General features: G+C 43.6%; 1 gene segment (V, D, J or C); it reads right to left on the bottom strand.

Annotated features, from left to right (window-relative positions):
• Positions 1 to 1,083: 1,083 nt before the first annotated feature.
• Positions 1,084 to 10,125, bottom strand: LOC117658784 (T cell receptor alpha variable 30-like). The segment is given in 2 exon segments: positions 1,084 to 2,540; positions 4,664 to 10,125. Coding segments are annotated over 2 exon segments (351 nt in total).
• Between the last annotated feature and the right edge of the window lie 846 nt (positions 10,126 to 10,971).

The raw sequence follows: 10,971 nt of genomic DNA on the forward strand, positions 1-10,971 counted from the left end.
GAATAAAAGAGAGAATCAGAGAGAATCAGAGAGACAAACAGAATGAAAGTGAGAGAGAATGAGAGAGAGAAAGAAAGAGATAGAGAATCAGAGAGAGAATGAGAGACAATCAGAATGAGAAAGAGAAAGAGACAGAGAATGAAAGAGAATCAGAGAGAGAGAGAATCAGAATGAGAGAATCAAAATGAGAGAGTGGGGGAGAGAGAGAAAGAGGAGGGAGAGAGAAAGAGATGAGAGAGAATGAGAGAGGGGAGAGAGAGAGGGAAAGAGAGAATGAGAGAGAAAGAGTGGGAGAGAGAGAGAAAGAGGGGAGAGAGAGGGAAAGAGAAGGGGGAGAGAGAGAGAAAGAGAAAGAGAGAGGAGGGAGAGTGCCTGAAGGACCCCAACCCATCACTGGGTGTCCAGACGCTTCAGCAAGCAGCGCACTGGATTTGTAATAGTGGTCCACGAGATTTAAAATTATGAACTTGATGATCCCTGAGATCCAAAAGATTGGGGACCCCTGTCCTAGTCCAACTTGGAGGTTTTCTAGTCCAACCCCCTGCTTAGGCAGGAAACCCTATACCATTTCAGACAAATGTTGTCCAATCTCTTCTTAAAAACGTCCACTGTTGGATCATTTACAATTTCTGGAGGCAAGTTGTTCCACGGAATAATTGTTCTAACTCTCAGGGAATTTCTCTTTAGTTCTATGTTATTTCTCTCCTTGATTAGTTTCCATCCATGGCTTCTTGTCTTGCCTTTAGGTGCTTTGGAAAATATGTTGACTCCCTCTTCTTTGTGTCTGCGCCTGAGATATTGGAACATTGCTATTATGTCTCCCCTAGTCCTTCTTTTCATTAAACTAGACATACCCAGTTCCTGCAACCGTTCTTCATCTGTTTTAGTCTCCAGTCCCCTAATCATCTTTGTTGCTCTTCTCTGCCCTCTTTCTAGAATCTCAACATCTTTTTTACATCATGGCGTGTCAGGGTGCTGATTAATCCCATTCTGCCTTTGGGATAATCACACCTTGATTAAGAGGGGCGGATCGAGACCTTTCCTTGCCAGCATACTTTAAGAAAACAAACCGGAAGATATATCTTCTAAGAAAACTCATTTATTTGTTATAAAGAAAATAAAACATCTAACTATCTAAAATTTAATTGTTACATTTTTGCAAAAGTTCTTATCGGCTACTTCTCAGCAGCCGGATGTCTCTTGGCAAGAGAAGAAAGAAAAAGTGTGAGAAGGAATGTGGGTGGAGGACATGCGCAGTTTATCTTACTGATAAGGATTCTTGGCAAGCTACAGAAAGTCTGATAGTCCAGAAATGAGAGCTCAGCTGGTAAATAAAAAAACGCAGTGACATGGCGATCAAAGCTGGATGCAGTATTCCAAGTGTGGCCTTACCAAGGCATTATAAAGTGGTATTAACACTTCACGTGATCTTGATTCTATCACTCTGTTAATGCATCCTAGAATTGTATTGGCCTTATTGGCAGCTGCAGCACACGGCTGGCTCATAGTTATATGATTGCCCACTAGGACTGTGAGATCCTTCTCATGGTTACTACTATTGAGATACATACCACTACCTGGAGACACCTTGATTGAGTTGGGTGGCCATATCAATTTCCTTCAATCAATGAAACTCAATAAGTTTTGGAGATTTGCACCACTGAATTTACACAATGCCATCAGAATAGCTATCTGCAGTCTACTTTTGGGGACTGCCTAAAGAGTGAGAGAAAGAGGGGGAGAAAGAGGGGAAGAAAGAGGGGAAGAGGGGAAGGAAGGAAGGAAGGAAGGAAGGAAGGAAGAGAGAGAGAGAAAGAGAAAGAGAAAGAGAAAGAGAAAGAGAAAGAGAAAGAGAAAGAGAAAGAGAAAGAGGGGAAGAAAGAGAGAAAGAAAGAGGGGAAGGAAGGAAGGAAGGAAGGAAGGAAGGAAGGAAGGAAGGAAGGAAGGAAGGAAGGAAGGAAGAAAGAAAGAAAGAAAGAAAGAAAGAAAGAAAGAAAGAAAGAGAGCAGAGAACTGCTTGACCTTAGAGGGTTTTTGCCAATGGTGGGCTTATCCATCTGGTATATTTCTTCTTTCTTGCAATACTCTAAAATACTTTGATTCACTTTCCAGTTGATACTAATGCAGGTTGTACCCACATGCAGCTAGTCCATCTCTGCATCCCAGTTACCCAGATGAGATTCATTTCCCCTTTGCAGAACTGCTCAGCCTTCGAGGGTTTTTGTACAGGCAGCAGGTGTCTTAGTGTTGCTGTGGATCTTGGGCCCCGCAGAAATAGACCGCGGCATCTTTCATCTGCACTTTTGTGATGTTGAATTGACTCTCCTTCTCCTTCTCAAAAGAGGCATTGAAGTGTCCGTGTTTTTCGAATCCCATCAATGAAACCGTTAGGAGAAACGCAGGTCCTTCTCCTGGATTTTGCCTGTACCAGTGCATGAAATGCACATTACTGGAGCTGAACTGACAGGCTATGGTGGAATCCTCTCCTTCTTTGATGACTTCCACAGGCTTCTGAATCAGTTGGTCCTGGCATTGGACACCTGGAAGAGAAAGGCACAGGGATCATTCAATTGATTGTGAAACACTTTTGAACCATTCCTCTGTCTTGGGCATCCTGCTGCAATTTGCAGATGAAAGTCTGTAGAGATTCTCAGTCATCCAAATCATGGTTGTCCCAAAGGTGCTTATTCAGGAGGCAACTGGACTTTCCTGTGTTTTCTTTGAAGAAGAATTTGGGATGGACACAGGGGTGAAATGTTCCCGGTTCGGACCAGATCACCGGATCCGGTAGTGATGGAGGTGGGTGGTTCGGAAAACCGGTAGCAAAAATCCCTGCCTCCACCTCTCCATGCCCAGCTGAGCTGCACAATCATCAGAGGCTTTTTTTTTACTTTTCAAAGCGTTTTTTCTACAACCTCTTCCGCCGAAAAAATGTTTTTAAAAGTAAAAAAAAAAAGCCTCTGATGATGCGCGGCTCAGCTGGGATCATCAAAGGCTTTTAAAAGAAAAAAAACCTCTGCTGATCAGGCAACTCAGCTTGGATCGTCAGAGGCATTTAAAAGAAAAAAAGCCTCTGCCGATCAGGCAAGTCAGCTGGGATCGTCAGAGCCTTTTCAAAACATTTTTTTTTACAATCTCTTCGGCCGAAGAGGTTGTAGAAAAAATGGTTTTAAAAGTTTTTTAAAAAATTGGCCACGCCCACCCAGTCACATTACCCCACCACCACCAAGCCACGCCCACAGAACTGGTAGTAACAAATTTTAGATTTCACCGCTGGATGGACACCCTTTGAATGGTGTGGGAATAGGAATGGATTTCCAGAGAAAAAAATTGCAGAATGCAGGAACCATTTGCACCACTCAGGTGACCCTGAGGACACAGATAAACCTCCACGTGCTTCAACCACCCTCTGAAAGGATGCAAATGACCAGCAGTCTGCAAGGAATATAAATCCTTCCATTCTGCACTAACCTATCAGAGCGGAGGAATCTTCTTGGATGAGAAGCGAAACGTCTTCAAAGGAAAAAACAAGAAAGTCCAGTTGCCTCCTGAAAAAGCACCTTTGGGGCAATTTGCAGATGTTGTAGAGAGGAATCCATATGGAAAGAACACAAGTAAGCTGAAAAATAAGCAGATCTTTGTCTATGGAGATTCCTTGGCGATCCAGGTTATGGTTATCCCAAAGTTGATTTTTCCAAGAGGCAACTGGATTTTTGTTTTCTTTTCTTTTGTTTTCCTTTAAAGAAGTGTTTTGTTCCTCATTAGATGGTTAGAACTGAAGAAGCTTCTTGGATGAGAAACAAATGATTTAAGGGAAAAAAATGAAGGAAGTGCAGTTGTCGTTTGGAAAAAGACTTTTGGGACAAGCAGATCTTTGGTGTTATGTCCTCCTGATCTTCAAAGAAGAAGAAAGGGTGCTCAATTTCCTCTTCTTGGTTGTCTTCCACTTTGGTGACAACCATCAGGTGTCTTTGTGCAGCACTGTGCTCCATGCACAGAAATAGACAGCTGAATCCTTAAGTTGGGTGTCCTTCAGATACAAAGAGGTGGTCTTGTTATTTGTGTCCAGAGTCATCTCAATATTATTCTTTGTTACAGTCTTTGATGAAAACAGGATCGTCAAGAACTCTGGCTGGCCTCCTGGATATTGCTTGAACCACTGAAGACTGTATTCTGTTTCCTGATAGGAGCATTTCAAACGGATGGAGTCTCCTTCCTTAACTGAAAGAAATGGGTGCTCCTGGGTGACTCTAGCTTGATCTGATAAAGCTGTAATAGAAGGTGAATGTTAGAAAAGGAGATGGATGGATGGATGGATGGAGGGATGGATGGATGGATGGATGGAGGGATGGATAGAAGGGAGGGAGGAAATGGCATTCCACCAGTCAATTTAGTTTGCTAAACATTTAGAAATTGCAAAGGAGCAATTATCATTCAAAATTTACCATCCTACCTTCACACTCTTTAACTATTTAAATAAATGAATTTTTTGCTTGATGGTTTTTGCTTTGCTGGATGATTTTGCTGGTTTTCTTTTTATGGCTTTTGAAAAATTCATCTCCAAAGCTGATGCTTTGAGAAGACCTTGCTTCAAAAAAACAAAAGTAAGCATAAACATGATTTCCATCGATAAATGAAAAAAAAAATAAGATGAAAAGGATACCTGTGGAGATGGCCAACAACAAGGCAACGATGCTGCTCCCCAGATCTCGCATTCTTCTTCTTTTGTCTTCAAGAGGCAGGACAACTCTGTCACCAGAAACACAGGAAAGGGAGAACCCAGACAGTGTCTACATGCTCAGCCCTTCTGGGGATTGAAGATGTGCTCAGCTCTGCTTTGACTCATGTAGCTCAAAGGAGGGACATACCACAAACCCAGAAGATATAAACTTCGTCTTAACGTATAGACACTTGAGCAAACAAAATAAATCAGGTTCTGCTAACTCCTAGTTTGAAAAATTCATAATGTGGAATATGTATTCTTGCCGTGCAAGGGAATGGAGATAATTATTCAATAAGAAACGCAGAAACTTCTGAGTGATGGATCCAATGGGAATCTCTCCAGATTGTTTTCTCTCAGCCTTATTGATCTTTCCCAACAAAAAGTTCTTCTGAAGAAAGAGATCCTTGGCTCTTTGGATTCCTCTTTCTACAAGAACTTAGAATTTGAGCAAGGATTCTGTATTTCTTCATGGAATTCTAGCCATACCGGTTGTTCCATATGGGGACATCCATATTTGGAGGTTATTAGGCTCATCTGCCATGTTACTGTAGTCATGTTCTAGAGGATATTGGGAATGACAGTGGGACTCTTGGTCACAAGCTGGTATTCAGGGATCTGGAGGAAAGGCTGCACTTCCATCGGGCCTTATAAGAAGGAAGCAAATGAACTAGAGGTCAAAATCACAGGAGATTTCACATTCTGCATCTAACATTCCAATGCTATGATACATGTTTGCATCATTGTGGTTCCCATCAGACACAGGTCTATTCCAAAACAATAAACATGGAATGAGAGGACAAAGGACATGATCTTCATTCCTCCTTTTTCTCTTCCAGCCATCACTTGAAGAGCATTACTTGAATATCCCGAAATGCATTTTTCCATCCTTGCTGGGATTGGGAAGTTACTCAGCATCAGGCTGGGTTGCTACTTGGGTGGGAAACCACAAGGAGATCTCTGAATTCTAGGTTGTATTAGGAAGTAGAACAACTATCCTGAGAATGAAACAAATCTCTTTCCTAACTGCCAAGAAAACTGGAGCCTGTTTCCCCTTCACCACTAGAAGTCAAGCTCATCTTCAGGACATTATTAACCTACCTTACTCATTTGACGGAACTGTAGGAAAGGAAAACTGCAAGATTCATGTCTTCTTCCCTTACTTCCCACCATGCCAAGAAGATATATCTCTGCCCAAAGATATTGCTCTCCATCCTTTTGGCACCAGATGTTTGGATTATTATTTCTAGGAATGGAGGAATGCAATCATCACTCAAACATTGCTTGAGGTTTACAATCTGTCCTATCAGGAGGATGACTCAGAGAGCCAGAAGAGTCAAGAAGAGGGCAAAAGTGATCCATAAAACTCTTACGTTGTGCTAGAGATAAGTTCCTTGAGGATGGGCTCTAGCATGATTCCGAAAGCTCAAAAGACAAAACTTCTGGTCCCAGTGACTGACCCAGATTTGATCCCCTTACAGCAGGGCTATCAAACTCCTGGCCCACCGGCCAGATGTGTCATGCACTGGCCATGCCCACGCCCGGTTTAGTGAAGGGGAAAAAAGTCCTATACATCCTGTGATGCCACCATGATGATGTGAGTTTGACACCCCTGCGTTACAGCATCCCCAATTCAGAGATCTTTACTAGAATCTGGTTGTGGTTCTTCTGCCCTCTTGTGGGGAGAAGGAAGCACATTTAAGGTGGGGGAAAAAAACCCACATTCATCAAAATTGACCTGTTCATTCATTGGCATCCTTCAGTCTCAAAAGACTATGGTATCGTTCTCTGGAAAGAGGTCCTAAAACAGCATCTAGTGTGACTAAAAAGGCCAATTTGAGAGTGGCAATCCCTTCCACACTGAGGGCATTCTCTCCCCTGCTCAGATACATTCTGTCCCCTGCCCAGCCCCCAGATTTCGCTGGTTCCGGGATTGCCTCTTTGCCTCAGCCTGCCAAACAAGTGTCTCTTCGAATTAGAGAAGGCCATGCTGCATCTTTAGCCTCCAAGCTGAACGATTGGAGGTCAAGTTTTCCCAGTTGTTAATGTCTATTCCCAGGGCCTTTAGGTCCCTCTTGCAGATATCCTTATATTGCAGCTGTGGTCTCCTTCTGAGGCGCTTTCCCTGCACTAATTCTCCATACAGGAGATCTTTCGGAATCTGACCATCAACCATTCTCACGACATGCCCAAGCCAGTGTAGATGTCACTGTTTCAATAGTGTATACATGCTAGAAATTCCAGCACATTCCAAGACTGTGCTTTTTGGAACTTTGTCCTGCCAGGTGATGTCAAGAATTCGTTGGAGACAGCGCATATGAAAGGTGTTCAACTTTCTCTCCTGCTGTGCGTAGAGGGTCCAAGACTTAGTGCAGTACAAGAGTGTGCTCAGGACGCAGGCTCTATAGACCTGGATCTTTGTATGTTCCATTAGCTTCTTATTAACCCATACTCTCTTTGTAAGTCTGGAAAATGTGGTGGCCACTTTACCAATACGTTTATTCAGCTCAGTATCTAAAGAGAGAGTGTCAGAGATAGTTGAGCCAAGGTACACAAAGTCATGGATGACCTCCACTTCTTGTAAAATTGACCTGTAATCCCCAACATTTCCTACTATGATTATTTTTGGGAAGAATCATGTGACTGTAAGGTTCATCCTCACATCCAGATGAACACCACAGGAACATGCCTTGAAAACTGGACATTTTATGTCCTGTCCTCATACCATTTTTCATCTCATCCCCAATCCATAGCAGATACATTTTAAAGTCAGTTTTAAATATAGTAGTTATAAAGGATTGTTTTTTGTCCTCTTCCTGGTACATTTTGGTGGGATTGATGATGTGATCCTGGGTGGATGATATCCAGGTCTTTTGGGCCAGTTTAGGCTTTGGGTATGCATTTCCCTTCTACCTATTACCGTGTTTCCCCGAAAATAAGACATCCCCTGCAGTAGTCGGTTCCTCTTCCCTTCGCTACTGGTTTGGAACCAGGAGCACGAGCATGTGTATGCTCACTCCACTTGCACATGGACCTTCTGTGCATGCACAGAAACTTCTGTGCATGCCCAGAGTGTCCGTGATGATGTCCGTGCAGGTGGGTGGAGCCTCCCACCGCCACTATCGGTTCACCCGAACCAGGGCGAACCATTAGAAGTCCACCACTGATCCCCTGATAATAAGACCACTCGGGCTTTTGAGTGCATACAATAAAATAAGCCCTCACTGAAAATGATCCTTCCCCAAAAATAAGCCCTCTCCAAAAATAAGCCCTCCCTGAAAATATTTAAACACATGCGCAGCCGGTCCTCGCCATTTTCTCTGGTTAGGGTTAGGGAGACAGAGCTGGAAATCATATAAGATGACAAGAGGAGCCCCCGTCTTGTTCCACACACCCCAAAATAATAAGACCTTCCTGAAAATAAGACCAAGCACTTATTTTGGGGTTCAAAAAATATAAGACAGGGTCTTATTTTCAGGGAAACATGGTAACTGCAAGGACTTTTTTGGCTGGTGCGACAGGAGAGAGCTGACATTATAGAAGTTCTGTCTCTATAACTTCCAAAATACGTGTCATGTTTTATAGAGATGCCTTTGGAAGGAGCACTAGACCTCATCATAAATAAATAAATCCGGGTGTAGTGGTCCCAATAGAACATGGAATGTTCTTTATTGGTCAAGTGTGATTGGACACACAAGGAATTTGTCACACACTAACATGAATATAGGGACGCAGTGACTAAGAGGCTGAGCCTGTCAATCAAAAGGTCGGCAGTTCAGCGGTTCAAATCTCTAGTGCCGTGTAACATGGTGAGCTCCCGTTTCTTGTCCCAGCTTCTGCCAACGTAGCAGTTCGAAAGCATGTAAAAAATGCAAGTAGAAAAATAGGGACCACATTTGATGGGAAGGTAACAGCATTCCGTGCACCTTTGGAATTTAGTCATGCCAGCCACATGACCATGGAGAGATCTTCGGACAGTGCTGGCTCTTTGGCTTTGAAATGGAAATGAGCACCACCCCCTAGAGTCAGGAATGACTAGCACATATATATGAGGGGAACCGTTACCTTTAACAAGAATATGCATAAAACTCAAGAGTTGAATATTAACCTGGGATGATTTGGAGCCCATTGATTGGTTGATTATTGTAACTACAAATGTGGGGGTTTATTGGGAGTCATTTGGGGTTTTTATTTCTCTAAGCTGCTAGGAGTCACCTTGAATGAGTTGGGTGGCCCTATCAATTTTCTTAAATAAATAAAAATGAATAAATTTGGCAGTTTTCTCCACTAAATTTGCCCTTATGGTGGCATGAAGCCATCTCAATGAATATCCATAATCTACTTTGGGTGACCTGCCCATCACAAGGACAGGTGTGAACTCATTGCCTGGACAGTCATTCTCTCCATTTGGGACAATATGGGTGGGGATCATTTTGTCTGCTCCTACATCGATTGTCCTACTTTACAAGATGTCTGCAGATGCTACAGACCTAAGTCAATCACTGCTACCATTCTCCATCCCACTCAGAACTAGTTGATGATGAACTTGTAACCATTTGTGTGGGGTCCTTGGTCCTTCACCCTTTCCCCTTTGCTTGGATGAATTCTATCTGGACCCCAGATTTCGGATGCTTTCAGAGTCAACCGTGTAGACCCAGATATCAGTTAGTATAAAAATTAGGAGTTTACTTGCTTGCTTGCTGGACAAATATGTTGAACAGGTTGATGGGCATCCAAGCAATCCATTCCAAGCATCTACCTAAACTCATACAATCACACTCAGGTGAAGTGTTTGGGCATGTGTGTACATATGCAAATTTGGGAGCTCTATCAGTGGTGGAATTCTAATTTTTTTACTACCCATTCTTTGGGTGTGGCTTGGTGGGCGTGGCAGGGGAAGTATACTGCAAAGTCTCCATTCCCACCCCCCTCCAGGGGAAAGATATTGCAAAATCTCCATTCCCACCCCACTCTGGGGACAGCCAGAGGTGGTATTTGCTGGTTCTCCAAACTATTCAAAATTTCCACTACCGGTTCTCCAGAATCTGTCAGAACCTGCTGAATAACATCCCTGGGCTCTATGTTATGGGATATTTCAAATTTTGTAAGTCATCTTTAGTTATTTAAGGGGCTTTGATGATGATGATGATGATGATGATGATGATGATGATGATGATGATGATGATTGAGGAAGAGGAGGAAGATAAGGAGGAGGAGGAAGAGGAGGTGAAGAAGAAGAAGGAGGGGGAGGAGAAGGAGGAGGAAGATGAGGAGGACGAGAGGGAGGAGGAGGAAGAAGAGGAAGAGGAGGAGAAGAAGAAAGAGGAGTCAGAAGATAAGGAGGAGGAGGAGGAAGAGGAGGTGGAGAAGGAGGAGGAGGATGAAGATAAGGAGAAGGAGGAGGAGGAAGAGGAAGAGAAGGTGGAGAAGAAGAAGGAGGAGGAGGAGGAGGAGGAGGAGGAGGAGGAGAAGAAGAAGGAGGAGGAGGAGGAGGAGGAGGAGGAGGAGGAGGAGGAGGAGGAGGAGAAGAAGAAGAAGGAGGAGGAGGAGGAGGAGGAGGAGGAGGAGGAGGAGGAGGAGGAGGAGGAGGAGGAGGAGAACAACCACTTTTGGAATATATTGACACTACAAAATACAATAGAACCACAACAACCCTCTCAGGAAATCCTCTCACTAAAGGCCTTTAAAGTAGGCAAATACATTATCTTATGGAGAAAGAAGCCATGCCAGTTTTCTTGCCAAAATGTTCTTGCTACCTTTAGAATCTTCCATTTTCTTCCACAACTAAACTATTCCATTCTGTTGTGGCCCGCCAGCAGCCAGCGGATTTGGCAGCAGATTCGGACAGTGAGGAGATTGGGGAAGAACATGGGCCAGTCCTGGAGTCTGGGGAAGACTCTGATGAGGGATTTGTGTTAGAGGCAGAGAGGGGGCCAGGGCCGGATGCCAGTGATCAGCTGCCTTCAGAGTCAAACATCAGTGAGGCAGATGAACAGATGGAGCCTGTTCCCAGTGTGTGCATGTGCAGAGTTGCCAGATGAAGGGAGCAGCTAAAGAACAAGGGTTGACTTGGGAGTAAGGCCTAGATCAGTTTTGGTAAGTGACACAACTTCCATCTCTTTGTAGGCTAATCCAAAGGTCCATGCTTTGGTTTGGCAACTGAGGATGCAACTTTTTATCCACAAGGATCCACAATGTCCTTAAACCTTGTCAGTGGCAGGAATGTCCGTCTTGTATACTCCTTCCTCCTT

The sequence above is a fragment of the Pantherophis guttatus genome, chromosome 4, assembly GCF_059756535.1.
Source record: "Pantherophis guttatus breed Tessera chromosome 4, ASM5975653v1, whole genome shotgun sequence".
Classification (NCBI taxonomy): domain Eukaryota; kingdom Metazoa; phylum Chordata; class Lepidosauria; order Squamata; family Colubridae; genus Pantherophis; species Pantherophis guttatus.